At 42.6% G+C, this 17,875-nt stretch overlaps 2 protein-coding genes across 4 annotated transcripts in view; both read left to right on the top strand.

Annotated features, from left to right (window-relative positions):
- The first annotated feature begins 3,358 nt into the window (after positions 1-3,358).
- On the top strand, positions 3,359-13,357 carry LOC101799861 (tumor necrosis factor receptor superfamily member 10B). The gene is made up of 10 exons (XM_013099809.5): positions 3,359-3,515; positions 4,592-4,685; positions 5,512-5,643; positions 5,841-5,952; positions 6,539-6,612; positions 7,317-7,409; positions 8,375-8,406; positions 11,139-11,471; positions 11,924-11,972; positions 12,823-13,357. The coding sequence occupies exons 1-10, from the start codon at positions 3,486-3,488 to the stop codon at positions 13,116-13,118; spliced, it is 1,245 nt and encodes a 414-aa protein (XP_012955263.2). The 5' UTR covers positions 3,359-3,485; the 3' UTR covers positions 13,119-13,357.
- A 349-nt stretch (positions 13,358-13,706) lies between these two features.
- Positions 13,707-17,875, top strand: part of CARS1 (cysteinyl-tRNA synthetase 1) — a 34,045-nt gene continuing 29,876 nt past the window's right edge. The window contains exon 1 of one of the 3 annotated variants that reach the window (XR_011809621.1): positions 13,707-13,839. Coding sequence is in view for 2 of the 3 variants with exons in the window: in XM_027458420.3 (XP_027314221.1) it covers positions 13,815-13,839 (25 nt within the window). In the remaining variant the exon portion in view is untranslated. The remainder of the gene's footprint in view (positions 13,840-17,875) is intronic. The other 2 variants (XM_027458420.3, XM_027458421.3) reach the window with 2 other exon arrangements.

Raw genomic sequence — 17,875 nt, 5'->3', positions numbered from 1 at the left:
AACAAGTATGCTGCAGCCTGGTTGGGACTAACGGAATCGCCCGCCACTCCTATATTTAATTTAATTACAAAAAAGAGGATGAAAAAGATAAGGAGGAGAGGGAGTCCCTTGATAACTTGCCTCCTCCATATAACCAACCTTAGAAAATATTTAAAAGAAGATTAGGGGTGTCAGGGGCTATACCTTCTGGGGACCCAAACATCTACAGAGCCCTTGCTAAAGTTATTAATAGGTCCCCACAAAGAAGAAGTTTGATTTCTGGTAGATACAGGGGCCGAAAGATCGACTATTCAGAATATACCAAGGGGACTCAAGGGAAAAAGCCAATGTCTGTGGTAGGGGCAAAAGGGGAGTCCTTCCCTGTGTCAATATTAGAAAACGTTGAGGTGGAATCTGAGACCTATGTGGGTCTTAATGATCTCTTGCTTGTTTGCTTGTTCCAGAAGCAGAATGTAACCTATTGAGGAGGAATTTGATTATCAAAATGGGCTTAAAGCTTATAAGGGAAAATCGGAAAATTCGGCTATATACATTAACAAAAGAAGATGAGGGCGATATAGATCCCCGAGTATGGTATAAGGAAGGGGAACTGGGAAAGTTGGAAATGGAACCCCTAATGGTAGAAATAACAGAACCCCAGAAACCTGTAAGAGTAAAACAGCACCCCATTCCATTAGAAGGAAGGAAGGGATTAAAACCAGTCATAGACCGGCTATTACAAGGAGGGTCTTTAGAATCATGTATGTCCCCCCATAATACGCCTATATTACCCATAAATAAAGCTGATGTGAGATTCCGAATGGTCCGGGATCTAAGAACTGTAAATCGAAGAATGGTGACTGAATTCCCAGTAGTGGCAGGTCCTTAAACACTATTAAATCATTTGACCCCATGTTGTGGTTTAACCTGGCTGGCAACTAAACACCACACAGTCGTTCGCTCACCCTCCCCCCTCCCTCTTTGGGATGGGGGAGAGAAATGGGAAAGTGAAGCCTGTGACAGTTTTTTAAGACAGAAAATAATAATAATAATAACAATAATAATAATAATAATGGTACTAAAAATAATAATGTGCACAAAACAAGTGATGCACAATGCAATTGCTCACCACTCACTGACCAATGTCCAGCCTAACCCCGAGCAGTTCCGGCCCCCCTCTCCTGGCTAGCCACCCCTATCTATTGTTTAGCATGACGTCAGATGGGATAGAATACCCCTTTGGCTAGTTTGGGTCACTTGTCCTGGGTCTGTCCCCTCCCAGCTCTTGCTGCATCCCCAGCCTGCCCGTTGGCAGGACAGAGCAAGAAGCTGAAATGTCCTTGGTTTGGGGTAAGCAGTGCTCTGCAACAATTAAAATATCAGCACGTTATCAGCATGTTATAAGACCCTTGTACTCTTTTTTTTTTTTTTTGTCACAAATACAAGGAAATCAATTTGGAATAAAATTATATGATGATCTGAATAGAGTCAAATGATCTACTGATGCTTCCTTAGCCGGGGGTAGTGCCAAAAAATGGGGAGAGAATGAATGGCCTCCTGAAAGAATCATACAGCATTATGGACCAGCTACCTGGAACCTGAATGAGGTAGTATCTACCTCATTCAATAACCTATTTAGAATTTGAATCAAATAATTAGGTTGCAAGCTGTCCTCAAAATTGTAACTAATCAAACAGCGACGGCTTTGGATCTTTTGGCTGATCAATCCACCCAGATGAGGAATGCTATCTTTCAGCATAGAATGGTTTTAGGCTATTTACTAGCAGAAGAAAAGGGAGTGTGTGGAAAGCCGAATGACTCTAATTGTTGTTTACAAATTGATGATAATGGAAAGGTGGTTAAACAGATAACAAAGGAAATTAGAAAATTAGCCCATGTCCCAGTACAAACTTGGAAGGGTATGGATTGGGATTTGTTTTCATGGCTGCCCGGTGGACCATGGGTTAAAAGGATGTTATGTTTATTTTTATGTGGTGTAATGATGCTATTATTTATTTCTTGTATGATATCTTGCTTTACATTATTGATACGCCAAATAATAAATAGTACCCAATTTGTGATGACTTCAGTAAAGAAAGTTGATGTGTCAATAATGATGCTTAAGAAATGGACTCCCCAAGAACCAACTGATGAAATCCAGCTGTTACTGGCAAAAGTTGAAGAAGAGACATGAATTGAGACTATTAAAAGAAGATGAGGGATTGTAAGGAATGTTTCAGCAATTTGTGTTAATAGAGGGCTTGAAGGGTAAACCTTGAGCCTCTGATACCTGGGGGGGTGCGGTCAAAAATAACTGCTAACTATTGTGACTATTGCATGGGATGCTGCGGAAGTCTCTGACATCCAGCCAAGATGGACAAAGGAGAAGGACAAGGAAAAAGCCTGGGAGGAAGACTACGAGCCTTCAGCACGAGAGACCCCCAGAGGGACCACCGGAGACTGATACACATGTGCAAGTGGGATGGTTCGGATTCCAGGAACTAATTATAATAACCTTGCCTTTTCTAGAAGTAGTAATGAATATGTATTAGCCTAGGAGCATAAAAACCAGCCACCTGATGTAATGTGTGTGTGTGTTGGAGGAGCCCAGACTCCCCGTGCACCCAGCACTGTTTGCTTGCCTTTTATTGACCCCATAAATAAATCTTATAAAGCTAAATTGTCTCAGAATTCATAACACTAGGTGAATGTTTAAAATTCTTTGGATCCTTTCCATTTTACAAAACTGTGTGCCCACAGGGATTTTACTAGGACTTATTACTGCAGTCATATAAACCAAATGTTACCAAGAGAGGAGCAGTTCAATGAAAGAAACTATTAACCTATATAAACTAATTACGCATCAGCAGAAGAGAAGTATTTACTGCCACAAGGGATTAAAAATAATCCTAAAAGGAAAATTCTCTGCATCCTTGTGCTATTAATTTTAATCCAATTTCAACATCTGGAGGTGAATGTTCCTACGTGCCGGTTATGTGCATGCAGAGGATGAAAACTTTTATTGAAGAAACTCATGGCTGTTGCTATCTCTCTCGGAGCAATACCTGCTGTTGAAAAAAATTAGAAGTCGTTGGAGGAATAAGAAAACCCGGTTATGCAGCCAGTTTGTGCGGTTTTTTTTTTGAAAATTCCCCTTCTGCCCCCCTTTTTGTGGTCAGCAAGTAGCCCTTCAGAAGCCAGACGTGAGCTTTGGGTGGAGCCGAGCCATTTCCTAAAGTTTCCTCTTGTTCGCTGTCGGCATGAAGCGCGCCACCAGAATATGTACTACCGCTCTATCCTCTTTTCCTCACTTTGCTCGCAGTGGGGCCACTCCCTTCTGGTACTACCTGGCTGCCCTCTTGCCTTTGCAAATCAGCGCTTCGGCAAAGGAAAAGGGTGGCAGGCAGCGGGGCAGAGCGGGGGCGGGACGCCCCGGGGCGGATAAAGGGGGCGGTGGCACCACCTCCTGCTCCGGGCGAGCAGGGAGGAAGCGCTTGGGTGCCGCGATGGGACGCAGGGCGGTGGGGCTGCTGCTGGTGAGTGCGAGACCTGGCCCCCAGCTCTTTCTTTTTGGGGTGTATGGGGAGGGGAGAATCTTCCTTCTCTGGGAGTCGGGCGTCCTGCCCCGTGCGGTTTTCCGCCTTGGCTTCCAGCAATCACTTTGGGAACTCGCTTTTACTTCGTGCTCGCCGAGGGTGCGGGGTAGTTCGCAAAGCGCTCCTAAGCCTGGGGAGGCGAACGGGGCCGGGGCGCGCACCGGGTCGCGGCTCTGCGCTCCGTCGGGGGAAGGTCTGGGGGCAGCAGCCAGCCTGAAGAGCGCTGCCGTCCCGCTTTGCCAGGAGGGTGGCCCGTTACCGGGCAGGCTTTGGGTGTCCCGCGAGGAGAAAGTGGGAAGAGCGGAGCTGCGGGCGGGCGAGCTCTAAATTCGCCCATTACGGGGCAGAAGTGGAGCGGCTGCCCTCCTGCTGCCGTCTCCGGGCCCAAATGCGTTGTGCCCGGGTGCCACCACGGCCCGGGGCCGCCTCTCCTTGGTGCTTCGGGCTACCATAGTCGTACAGGATTTCTTTCAAAAAGAAAGAAAAAGTTTTTCTCTTTCTTTTTTTTGAGTCTGTAGTTAGGGTAAGGTTGTTGCCGATAACTCATTCGCTTGTCTTCCGAGGACGATTAGAGCCAGTGAGAAACGTGTGGAAATTCCTTGGGCGTATCCGTTTTATTTTTTTCTCAAAGGTGGAATTCGGTTCTTCTAAGGTAGGCCGAGGGTGAGTGGAACAAAGCCCTCGCACCAGTCAGAAACCCTAGCCTCTGGAGTTTGCTTGTAGTGAGTTAGTGAAAAGAACAGAGAAGTTAAAATGGAGCTGGGGGACTTGGGCAATAATTTCCTAAAACGTTTCAGCTGCTGCTCTGGAACCGTGTGGTGCTGCTCTAACTCATCCTTTGTGATTGTAATTACTGCTGTGAACAGGGCACTTAGCAGAAATTAGTTTGGGTTTCCTTTGTGGCTTCCCATGAACACCTGAATATGTTTTCAAGTCTTTACAGGAACATCTCCCCAAGATTGCTATCCTGTCCTGGCAGGTTGAATCACTTAAACACCTGTCTGTCTTTGCTGTAGGTTACACTGTTGATAATGTCTGGAAACAGAGCAGAGGACTGTGGAGAGGAAGAATACTGGCACAAGGGTCTCTGCTGTGTCTTGTGCCCAGCAGGTAAGACTTTAGACAGACAGTCTCCATACTCCCCATCTGAGGTGGTTCATTATTGTTGTTAGACTCTGGCTGGTGGAATTGTAAGCCAAGTTAATGCTGTGATGGCTTCTTGGTGCTGGACTCCATTTTAAGTGAGAGCATTTTGCGTAATACACTGACTGTGAGCGATATCTTGGCAGCTGTTCAGAAAACCTCTGCCTGCTCTTTAGGATGAAGGGTTCAAAGTCAGGTTGCTTTTTATGTTTTGTGGCTCATGATGGTCAGTGAGCCCAGGGGAATTCTGATCTCCTCTGGGAGAGTTAGGTATGTGGAACTTTGCTTTGCTGTGTTCTACTTGCCTTGTTCAATGTATGCAGTTAACTCTTCTTTGTGCCAAGAAGTGCACTGCCCTTGGGTAGTATCACAAGGCTATCTGTTGTATTTGAAGAGCCTTCAGATGAAGAAGAGATCTGCTTGTTACTCTTTTTTTTTTTTTTTGGTATAAGCAATTCTTTCTATGTCTGCCATACACCCCTTCCAGTGAGGTGTGGTGCTGGCTGAAGAAGTGACACTGAGCTGCTGCAGTGAATCCTGTGTGCTCCCTGGTGTGTCCCAGTGCAGGCCTGCCTGTCTGCCTTCTTTGCCACTGTCCCTTGTCTGAGCAGCAAGCTCAGGTGTGCCTCCTGGCCATGCTGTGTCACACAAGTTCCCGTGTGACATACTGCTTCCTTGCAAGGAAGGGTTGGACTTTGACCAAAATAGTTTCGTTTTTGTAACATCTTGTTGTGGTAACTTGTATGCTACAGAATACCTTGAGAGTGCTGCTGCCGGTTCTTCTCTTCCACAGGTACCTATGTTTCCCAGCACTGCACTACTCCACACTCGAAAGGAAGCTGTGTCTCTTGCACCAAAGGGGAAGACTATACTGCTCATGCAAATGGCTTGGATGAATGCTTGCTGTGCAGACAGTGCAGAGACGGTACCACAGTTTCATTGAAACCTTAACCCTTGTGCCCTGAATTTAATGCAGAAAGCCTGATGCTCTTTTTTTTGCAATTCTGTTTACTGAGAATAACAAAGCTGGGGAAAAAATGTTGCCTTTATGGCCAGGGTATAACTTAAGCACAGTTGTATAGAGCTATAACTTCTATACTAATTTTTAACTCTTATTTTTAGACCAAATAACCTTGAGAGCCTGTACTCCTACACATGACACTGAATGCCAATGCAAACAAGGATATTTCTGCCCTGCTGAGGGCTGTGAAATATGTCAAAGATGCAGTAAAACGTAAGTTCAATAATGAACATAAACAACTCCTTTCATTCTAGTGAACTTAACACACATTGGGCCACAGCTCTTAATACCTACCACATCACTTCGACTGTATAATTCCCTCAAAGCCAAATAGCATTATTCATATATTTAAATTCTAAATGTCAAAATACATGAGGCTGAGACCCAGATGATATAGATTTTTGGTTCCACTGTGCTTGTTGCTTATGCCTGTGTGCTTACATGCTTTGTGTCTTCAGATTAGTATTTCCCCACATGCACAATTGAATAAGCATTGTAGCAGCCACTGCAGAACTTCAGGAGGTAGAACCACTTGTTGAGGAAAACTCATTATGCACGAATAATGCATCCACTGCATGTGTTGTTGGTGTTTGGTTTTTTTGCTCCACTTAAAGGCTAACATATATAAGCTGTTCTGCTTCTACTTAATCTTATGAGGTATTGGGTTATTTAAAAGGTGCATTTCTAACAAATCTGTTCATGCATGTTCTGTTTGTGTCTCTAAGCTCTGCCTGAACATGAACAGGTTTAGTATATCACTCTAGAAATGTTGATACAACTGTTTTGCCATCCACTTCAGGTGTCCAGAAGGGAAGGAAATAGTGCAGAATTGCAATGCTACGATGGACCTAGGATGTGGCTTACCTGATCAAGGTCTGGAACATAAATACCACATGGCTTGGTCTGTTGGGTGTGTGAATTCTGGCTAATAACACAAACGGTCTGTAAAAACAGTGGCTTGAACTTCTTCTGTACCATACTTAGGAGATTCTGTATTAAGTAATTCCCAGACCAACATAGAGACAAGTTCTCAAAGGGGCTGGGGGAGACAAAACCATCTTAAACTTCACCTCAAGCAAAAGAGCATTTACCTTTGTGAAAAGCTATATGTATTGCCAGAGTTTTCAGAGTTGCAACATCCTCACTGTTAAAAGTTAGGACTAGCACAAACATCTCATTGTTCAGCATGTCTGAGAAGCTGTGTGTAGTGTGACTTCCCTCTTCTGCTGACTAGAGAAGGAAGGAATAGGCCCTACCAACACTATAGCACATCAACCAGCTATCCTTCGCATACCTTTTCCACTTAAATATTTCTCTTGAAAGCCTTGTAGAGCTTGCTTTGCAGCTCTGTACAGAATCCCCCACTGCTACTGCGATAATGTGCAATGCAAACCAGTACTTGGAATCAGGTTGGTTGGTAGTCCCAGTGTCTTTTCTAGGACAGGCTAGCTGGGTCCTTATACTAGTGTGGAGTTTAGGTTGTTCTATAGGGTGGCAGGGAAGAATTGTACTTCACAATGTCATGTGGGGACTGCTTCAGTATTTCAGGCACTGATTCTATTCCTTTTCCATTGCAGGGAACACTTCTCTTATTTGGATTTTTGCAATTATTTCAGTGGTTGCTGTTCTGGTGGTGGTGTTTATATTTAAAAAGCTGAGACGTGATAAAGGTAACTTTGCTTGATTACTACCCATAAACTTTCTAGATGTAGGCAGAGCATGCACTAAGACTATTGTTTTGGTGTTACTTTATAGAGGATCTGTTTAATAGATAAGCTCCCACTTGTTTAGCCTGTGATTCAATTAAGTAACTTGAGTAAGATAGAATCCAGTTTTGTTCAGTAAATAAAATGAACAAGCTTTAACTGAACAGCTCTGGCCTCAAAGACTAGCATAGGGCCCTTTAAAAGGAACCTCCACACACCTAATTGCATTGTATTGGCAAAGAGCAAGGAAAACCCTGTGCATGAGCTTAGATGTGTGGTACAAGAAGTATCAACTAATTAGATAATTAATTTTTCACTCATTGTATTTGGCTGTAGAGTATTTTTTCAATATATCACTGCCCTTGCATCATTTCAGCCTCTTAATGTGAATGTTAGGTTGGTTAGCCCTATATGAATGCACATAGTTGTGGCTGGTTTTTTTTAGTGAGGATGGATATCTTCTGCTGATAAATACTTTTTTCCATTACTGCATACTAAACTGTTTTTGCAACTAATTAAGTTAGATGATATTGGAAGCACTTCTGAATTTCAAAGGTAAACTTTGTTCAAATCATGACTTACTGCATGTATTGCAGTCAAATTTTATGCCTCATTTTGTATTGCAATAGCCCATGAGAATGCTAAGAAGCATAGGTTGGGGAGGTGCAGGAATTGGGAATCCTTTCTTTTGAAAGAGGGGCTTAAAATCCAAACTGCATCTTCATGTCTATATTTCACAGTTTCACTGTGTGATGGCACAGTGTTTCCACTGTAGGTGGAAGCTAGGGTACATTTGGACATTTCAAGGAACTAAATGGCTTGTAGTAGACCTTTTGATTTGTGTAAAGAAGTTCTGTGTGTAAGTCTTGTATGAAATTTAATTTGCAGCAGTTCCTAGTAAGTCTCCTAATGTTAATCTTATTTTTCAGCCACTTCACCTGACAAAGTAGAAAAAAGCCTGGTAAGTATATAATGGATACACTGTTTTATCTGAAACCTTTGTGCAGCTAAGCTGTTAAACAGCTTTTAATTCTTGTCTTGCTGTAGATGTCTGATAGGGTGTGTTCCTAAAATGTAACAAGACCTGATTCACATAGGGCCTCATGCAGTCCTTACTTGTATGCATCCAATGGAGTTGGCCTCTCCAGTACTTGTATTGAAAACATTACAGAGCCTGTGGCCAGAATGTTTTGAAAGTGGAAAAACTGAGATGAAGCACCAGCTTTCACTGCAAACTTTTGCCAAGTGGTGCCTTGATTCAACTAGTTCTCTGCTGCTTCAGGCTTATAATCCCCAGGGAATGACAGCTATCAATTTCATGTGTGATGCTTCATACAAAATGCAAGGAAAGCTACAATACTAATCCTTAAGATGACTTCTCTTGATCCAGCAGACAAAGTGGAGTGTCCTGCCTTTAAACTGATATCTCAAGCTACAGACCAGGACCTTGTAGTCCAATGTCTTGATCACAGGCTGTCCCATAAGTCAAGGGGCTCAGAGAACGCTAGTTCAGAAGTATATCCTGAAAAGTGTTTACTATGCTAAGGCTGACACATGTTCCACTGTTAAAGCTAGTTTTACCCTGTCCTCTTGTGGTCAAAGACTACTTCAGAATCTTGCGGTTACACATGGTCAACAACATCCTTAATATGCTCCAGCTTTTTGGGTCACCCCTGAAGCTGTCAGGCAGTTGGATTTCCATGATCTTTGTAGGCCCATTCCAACTGAACTATTATTGCTAGTCTTGTATTTAGCAAGAGGAAGCTAGACCAGTTAAGTACTCCTGTATTTAGCTTTTCTATTTAGAATTTATAGTCTTAACTGCTCAGCAAGGCAGAAATGAACTTGATCTTCTGACTGGTGTAGTTAATCATGCATACCATCAAGTTCTAAAATATCTTTTGAAGATAAGAGATCTTTAAGGACCCAAAGTCTTCTCATAGCACATGTAGCACATCCTTCCCCTGCTACTTTCCTTGTTCCTCACCCAAAGCAAGTAGTACTCTGTGCATGAGCTTGTCTAATTTACCAGTAAAATAGTTCAAGCAATAAAATGTATTTTAACTCACATATTTGACAACTGAAGGAAAGGTGCTGAAAAATCAGTTAAACTTTACCTTAAACTTTTCTCTCTTTTTAAGGTCCATAAGTGGCTCAAATATCTGAATCGCCCATTGGGTTTTGTTGGGTTGTCTCTTTTCCCACATCCTGGCCAGATTCACAGTGTTTCATATATTCATAGAAGCTGATGAAGGAACATGATAGAAAACCTAGTCAGAGTGGTGTAGCATAGGAATAGGTGGACACTACATTTTGAATAAACTGTAGTAGAAAAACATAATCACAAATGGTGCATGGTGACATTTAGCTCTGAAATAATAATACTATCACAAAATACTACTATCATGAACTTAAGTTGTAATACCTGTGTACTTGTGCTACTGTAACAAAGTTTATTTGGAGAGTTGCATTCTGATATGTTCCTGAGACCAGTTACTTTGGCACCAGCATGCTGTCCTTCCAAAGAAGTACCAGTGAACTTACACTGCTGTAAAAAATATATATTGCTCCTACGTTATTTCCACACTGCTGTAAAATATATTGCTCCTATGTTATTTCCTTCCAAAGTTGATCAGTTAAATTAGCCATGCTGTAAACCTTCAGTCACTAGGTTACCTATTTAAGAACTGTCCTGTACAAATCGAAGCAGCTTGTTTAACCTGTTTGCACCCTCAAAGTGAATTCAAGGAAAATGGTGTACAACTGTGTGTCATATCCCTGCCTACCCATGCTGGTGATGTGGTGATGTCACATATGGGTCGTTGACCTTGTGCAAACAGAAATCACATGGGCTTATGCAGGAACTGCACCTTAAATTCAAGTCACGCTGGAGAAACAGTCAATACTTGCCCTTACTTTCTACTTGTAAAATAAATAATAATAAAAAAAAGCTGCCTAAAACTTTCCACTTTTAACATAAACTGATGTACTAGATATATCCAGGTTTGCTTCATCCTTGCACCGTTCTTTGTGGGTTACCATCAGCCTGAGGTGAACTTGATGGCATAGGCTTATTTAATGTATTGATACACTGGAAATGATGCTTCCCTCCCTAAAGCTATGTAGTGTACTCCGATACTCACTTTGAACAAAGTTGATTGTGTGAATTTGAGGAAAAGTAATTCAGCAAAAAAAAACAAACAAGTTCATACTTTTACATGGAACTGATACCACTCTATCAGCTCAGCAAAAGCTCTGAGAGCATTAGCCTTTACACAACAACGGGCTTGAGGTCACTGTTAGCAGGCTGCTAGGTCAGCTTGGCTTGGGTGTACCACAGCATCTTAATTCCTTCCTGCCTTAGGAGTAGTATGTACTTCCAGACCCAGAGATGTTGCACGCACTAATGCATGCCAGTGGAAACCTTGAGGAAAAAAATTCTGTTTGTTGTGGGGGTAGCCTGTGAGCCTTACCGCATAGCCTGGTGGGAGCAGAACAGCCAGCAAGATGAAGGTTTAGGCTTTGAAACCATTTGGAAGCTGTGGCTTCTACATGTTTTTCACTTTGACAAATCAGCAGCTCTATTACTTCTTTGACGTCTGGTGATTTCAAGTATTCCATTTCCTTCACCTAAACTGTTCTTGAAGACCTACCTATGAAATATCTCCTAAATAATTTTCTTTTTCTTTACAGACATCTGAGGGTAGTGCTGAAAGCCTATTTTTATCAGAAGTGACAACTGAAAATAATGCAGACAACCCAGATGGTGAAAACTCTGTTAGGAGTCCAGAGGACCAGGAACAAGCTAGTGTTAATTTGAATGTAACATGCCAATCACCAGAGGAAAATAGCGTTGCACCTTCTGGGAGGGGCACAATCCTGCAGAGTTTGAGGTGTTCCATACAAGATTGGTGGAAGAAGATCACTTCAGACACTTCATTATCTGCAAAAACTGGGCCGAATCCTACCTTTTACCAGAATGCACAATCTAAAGGATTGAGTGCTAGGATGCCAGCAAATCCTATGGTAAGTTGGGGGAAAAAAAATCTCATAGTATGTTCTCTAATATGTGTAATTTGAGTTGATTTCTTAACTATTCCCTGAGTAATAGATGGCGGGATGATAAGAAATAGGAACCTTTTGTCTTAAAGATATTATAGATATCTCAAGATATCACACATGGAGAGTGATATCTTGGGAAAGCAGACTTCAGTCCATCATTTAATGTGCTGTGCCTCTCTCATCTTCCCATTCAGTATTGACCCAGAAGCCATTCTTTAGCAATAGCACCAAATACATTGTTTTGTTGCTTCGCTTACAAGTTAGCACAGCTGTTCTCAGCTGTACTGTGAAATCTGACCTGCCCCGTTATTGGCATGTGTATTATGAAAGTAAACTATCAAATAGCTCAGGAATAACTTTTAAGTGAATCAAGTGTTCTGGCACACTAGAAGTAATGGTCCGACTTTGTATTACAGGTACGAGAACAAAAATATCAAATAACTGTTAAAGATCTCTCTCAAAAAGGTAAGCATCCTATAAATGGTCAGTACCTTGATTTTTTTTTCTTGTTGACTTTAGTCTACATAAGCAATAGAGTGATTTGCAACCATTGCTTAAAGATAGAAGGCTTTCAGTTAATTGTAAAATACACTGAAACAGGATTATTACTGCATTTAAGAAAAGTTTCAATCACTGTGATGATGGATTGATCTACTTTAAAGTATGTCTTTTCTGGCAGTGTAATGCAGTCATGCTTTTAAGAATAAGCAGGGTACAGAATTTGTTTGCATGTTTTAAACAAGTCTGTGGTGCAGCAGTGGGATACTGCCTTAATGACTGAGGTGTAGGTCAGAACAGGAAGTCTTTCTGTCAAATCTCTGCTAAATGAAAGACTGCATCAAAGCCACGTATGTGTACCAGTAACTAGTATGCTGACGTGCTGAAATGCCCAAGTGATGGGCTTTGCTAATGCTGGTCTTGCTGTGGCAAAACTGTACTGTTAGCTGAGTGAGGTGGTTAAAGGCTACTGTTGAGTAGCCTTATTAAGAGTAAGCAGTAATAAAATGCAGTCCCCAAAACCACCTTTACTGAATGGTATTTCATCTGAAGAGACTACTTCTGAGATGTGTAGAGTGGTATCTTTAGCTTCTTAAGATAAATAGGGAACCTATTTGTCCTTCTGCTTCTTAAGTCCCAAACCTAGCCTTGCTGCTACTGTTTGGTCTGCACATGTATTCTTGCTAAAAAGTAATTGGAAAATGTGTATATTAACTGTGGAAAAAAAAAAATCTGTATTTTAGAACCTAAACTTTTTTTTGTGTGTGTGTTTTTTGTGTTGTTTTTTTTTTTTTTTTTTTTTTTTTCCTCTCCCCAGAACTGAGAGATTGCTTTTGGGCTTTCATAAAAGAAGTACCAGTGAAAAAATGGAGGCGTCTTATGAGAACTCACCTGAAAGAAAATGATATTGATAAAATTATTTATGACTGGCCTAATGACACAGAAGAACAATCTTACCAGATGCTTCTCATCTGGAGAAACACACTGGGAGAGAAACAATCTATTATAAAGTTACTGGATGAGTTAAGGTATCTAGATACCAAGGCTTACGATAATGTAATGAACACTTTAACAAGTAATAACATTGTAAGTAAAATAGTAGCTACAGATTAACATTTTCAATTAACTTAAGAAATGCTCCTGTATACATATATGTCTACAAACTTCCTATAATTAAGGATGACAAAAACTGCTCACAGAAGTGGCAGTGTGGATGTGATGCCCTCACCATCCTCCAGGGAGTCAGAAGCAATTAAGTCGATGCTTAATCGTGCCGCAGGCTCCGTTTGCAACTTTGACTAAAGTGCTTTTTGAGTTGTACTGTATGAAACTCAAGCGTTGGACGGCAAATTGGGAGCAAGAAGCTTCAGTTTACATTTCCTTCGTGAGGCTGTGAAGAAGGACCCTTCCTCCGTGTGCTGTATGGACCTGGGCGCTCTTTGCGAGACTAAAGCGCCTGCTGTTTTTGACAGAACCGCGTTTTTGTTTACGAATTAATCGCGTTTTGTTTGTGGTGAGAGCACGCGGTATGCGAAGAAGCGTTCTGTTTCTTAAATAAAAAGTCTGTAAAAGCAAAAAACTGCGGCTGGCTCGGGGGCAGCGGGCGCTGAGGCGCTGCCTCAGGGGCTAAAATGGCGGCGGGCGAGGTGAGGCGACGACACGGCGCGAGGCGGCGGCTGCCGTTACCGCGGTGACGGCGGGGAGGCGGTCGGAAGTAACGTAGAGAGCGGGCGGGGCGGGGCGGGGCGCCGCTTCCGGGCACGCTGTTGCATCAGCTCGGCAGCGAGAGGAGGAGGAGGAGGCGGCGGGATGGCAGCGGCCGCGGCTGAGCCGGGTAAGGCGCGGGGCCGGAGCGTGGGGGCCTGGTGAGGCGTGGGGAAGCGCCTGGCGGGGCTGTCACGGCGCCCTGACGGCGGGGTGATGTCACGGCCGGCCGCTGTCAGGGTGTCAGGTGGGCGCCGTGACGTCACGCGCCGGGCTGGTGGGGGGGGGGGGCGTTTGCCCTGGGGCGGTGGCGCTCTGGGGCGCAAAATGGCGGGGGGCGGCGGGGCGCGAAATGGCGGCGGGGAGGGGGACGCGGGGCTGCCCCTCAGCGCGGGCTCCCTGAGGCGGGGGGCGCCTGCTGCCGGCAGGCACTGGGGCTCCCCGGCACCTGCCCTATTCACCCACTGTTCTCCTTATCTCTGCCTGTTCTCCCCTGAACTCGGCTCTGAACTTTGGCTTTTTCCAGATATTTTTTTTTTTTTTTTGTGGCCGTGTTTTAATGACGGGTTGCGCTGCCTTCCATATGGAAGGAGGGCTGGGGTAGTCCTGTAATTTTTGGCACTACTGTAGCAAATGGGAACTTGGCGTACCAGTCGTACAAGTGTGAAATACCATTATGGTGTGTAAGGGTTTAGACATTTCTGTCATTCCTGTTAAGGATCTGGAGACTCAAAGATTTCGTCCCCTTTTTCTCTGTGCTTATCGCAGGTAATGTTCCTGTGCAAGGGAGTCCAAAAATACTTGTATTTTTCAAAGGACTGTCTTCCTCAGATGTATCATCAGTGTTTTGTTTAAGGGGCAGTAGTGGGAGGACACCAAAGGCTCATTTCAGGAGTACTTCAAGAAATGTTTCAGTTAAACTTAATGGGCGAGTAGCCATTGGATTGCAACTATTGCATTTGGTTTCAGTTTGGGAGAAATGAAAGTACAACTAGGGGGGCTAAAGTGAACAGGACTGAGAAGCTCTTCTGTGGAAGGCTACTCCCGTCTTAAAAATCCTAGTTCTCCTAAAAGCCTCTTGATCCCACTGTGTGAGTCTTGAAAAGTCCTCTTCTTTCTCTCCAGTTTCAAGCCATAATCTATTCCCCAGTTTAAGACCACAGTAATACTGACACGTTACAGTTATCTCTTATTAATAATTTTGTTTTGCAAAAGCCCGGTTGGAAAATAAATATTCAGAAAAGCTTAAGGGTCTTCATTAGAGAATGTGTCTGCAGAAATCCTGGAGCATTTCAGTTGACTTCTAAGTATGACTGACAAGGTTAGCAGGTTCAGGGATGCCCAGGGAGACTAATTTTTCCCTGAAGCAAAGTAACTCCCTGTTTTTATTTAATCTAGTTTACTGCCTGCTTTATGGCTTTTTTTGTATTTACTCTGCTGTCAACTCCTTCAAGGAACATAGCTCTTTGGAAGAACGTGTTTTCTTTTTCATTTTCGGGTTAATAAAAGAGAACAGTTTCCATCAAATTTGATACTGTGTAGCTTTCGCATTGTCAACTTTGAAAGCTGTTTTATTTACAAATAAAATGCAGAAACAATCTTATGCCTTTGAGTCTGCATGTTGCTGCAGTCTTCCAGACAAGTTCCTAGTGTCCTCCAGCAGTCAACAAAGCATTCTGTATATGGAAGGAAGAATGTGTGACAAATTATATTGTCCAAACTGTGCACCGGTAATTACTGTATGAGAACTGTATTAATGTCTGCAGTGGAATTTTTTGGAAACAACATTTTAATGCTGGGAGAGTGTCACATTAGTAATATTCATTCTTGGGATTTTTGATGGTTATTTTGCTCCCTCTCCAAGACTCATGCTTGGTGCTTGTTTTCTGAATGGGGCTGCCCTTGAGTGATGTCTTGGTGTCTTTGGATCATTCCATTCACGTTAGTTAACAACCAGCGTTATGCAACAGCTTTGTAGTACTCCTGCTTTTTTGCTGTCAGGAAGACACTTCCTAATGCTGTTGAGTAGCAGCAACTGTAATTTTTATTTCAGGAGGAAAGAAAAAAGGATGATTCAAGAGAGAGGCTGATTTTTAGCCTAGTTTCCTAAAGCAGGCGGGCTAGGAGACTTGGTCCTATATGGTTCACTAACCCTTCTCTCTCAGTAGCTTTTGAATCCATCAGTTGGTATTAAATTCAACAGTGGGATGCCTCTTTGAATATAGTTGGCAGACTGAACAAAGGTGGGTTGGAAATATAAGAGAGGCTGGAGATACTGAAGTGTATGGGGAGAGGGGATGAAGCACTTAAGAGACACCAGGAAATTTCTTCAGTGGGAGTGTGTTACGAATTAAAGGTACTGCGAGACTCATGGGCAGGAATTGAGCGTGCAGGATGTAAATCACAGGAAAAAAAGCTGTGGATTTTCTACTCCTGTTTTTAGTAGTGATATCAATGAAGCTGGAACAGACTTCTATATAAACATAATTTTGACTGAGTTCTTTCACATAAAGAAGTGACACTACCTCCCTGTGGTTTGTTGCCTTCCAAATACAGTGCTGCTGTATTCATTCTTTTTTCCCTATGGTTCAGGAGAAGAGTTTTTGTTCTGTTAGTTCAATCCAAGTCGGAGCTACTCACATGAATGCCAGCAGTGGGAATGATTTTGTTCTCTATATATTGAAATGGGATGCTCGTATTGGCACTGATCACTCAGCACTTATTCCAACACAGAGATGTGCTTGTATTTCTCAATCTGACTGGAGTGTAGTTGAGTACAACCCTGCTAGCTGTACGCTAGTTGTCATGGTTTGAAAAGCAGCTATCAGTTTAGAAAAGGAAGTTTGGAGCTCAGTGGAGCCTGTGAAACCAGTGTGGGGAACTCATATTTGTGCAGAAAGCTTGCTGGGAGCTCGAGACTGTTGTGGCCCAGCTGCTGCAGTGCCCTGAGAAACCCTCCAACATCTGCCCAGCTGTGCTCGTGCTGTGTGGCTCTTGCCCGGTGTGTAATCACAGGCGGGGCGTTCGGGATGAATTTGAGTCAGTGATCCGTCTCAACAAAAAGACATCCTCCTATGAGGTCCCCTGGGCTAACTGGTTTCTTTGATCTGTTGCACTTTAAAGTCTGCTGCTCTTACACCGAGACATAACGTCAAACTGTATAATTTCAGGTATTAATGCATACGCCAGAAGTGTTCAAAGTAATTCTGTCTGCTCTGCTTATCAGGGCTGAACTGGTACTAGCGATTACAGGCAGTATTTGCTACCTCTCCTCACTAAATGTAGCATGTATAGGTTCTGCCATCTTTCTTTTATTTGTGTGTTAGTTTGTACAACTTCTCTTTTAGATCGGTTTATAGATGTGGTTGGAAAGCACTTACATTGTTTCAGATACACTGAGTTGCTTCCCATTAGCAGCCTGGAGTATGATTAATGGTCATAATAACCCTAATAATACTTTGCCAGTGGAGGGTTGCTTTCCTTGCAACTGATCTTTAAAGATCTTTTCTTTGAGATACAGTTTCATTTCTGCACGGATTATTCCTTCAGTATTTGGGGGTGGGAGGTGGAGGCTTTTCCCTCATGATTCATGGATGCAAAATTCACGTATGTCTTAGGTTTCTGTAGTTAATGAACATAACAATTTCAAACTATTTTATGTGTATAAACATGTGAAGTCCTGTGATGATAAACATCAGTAAATATTTAGGAAACTGAACAGTTTATAGTAAAATTAACTATGTGAGCCAAAGCTGAATCCTGTTCAGCTGGGTAAGACTAGCCCGTAAGGTCTAGCCGTGAACCATTATTTACTCCTTATTCCTTATTTTTAATGAACAATTGCATGGATAGCCCTTAAGAAGGATCGAGAACTTACATAAATCTGATTTGGCATTTGTGTATGAATCTTAAATATCTTTTGTGACCTTTGATTTTATTTTTTTTCCTATCACTGTTCATTTATTAGTTCTGCTGACCTCTAAAGTGATATGCCACTTAACTTAGTAATGCTCAAGAGTCAAACACAAATGTACTTGCTATCTAGGTGCCGTTTCCCTGTTATCTGAGTTCCTGTTCTCCTTGAGAGCAGCTGTTTAATTTTTCTTGGTTGTTTCAATTGATTTCCATACGGGAAATGGGCTGCTCATAAAGTCCTAAGTGATGAT

Source organism: Anas platyrhynchos, chromosome 5 (genome assembly GCF_047663525.1).
Source record: "Anas platyrhynchos isolate ZD024472 breed Pekin duck chromosome 5, IASCAAS_PekinDuck_T2T, whole genome shotgun sequence".
In the NCBI taxonomy this organism is placed as follows: domain Eukaryota; kingdom Metazoa; phylum Chordata; class Aves; order Anseriformes; family Anatidae; genus Anas; species Anas platyrhynchos.
The sequence above is the reverse complement of the archived record's forward strand: the minus strand, read 5'-3'. Positions and strand labels throughout refer to the sequence as shown.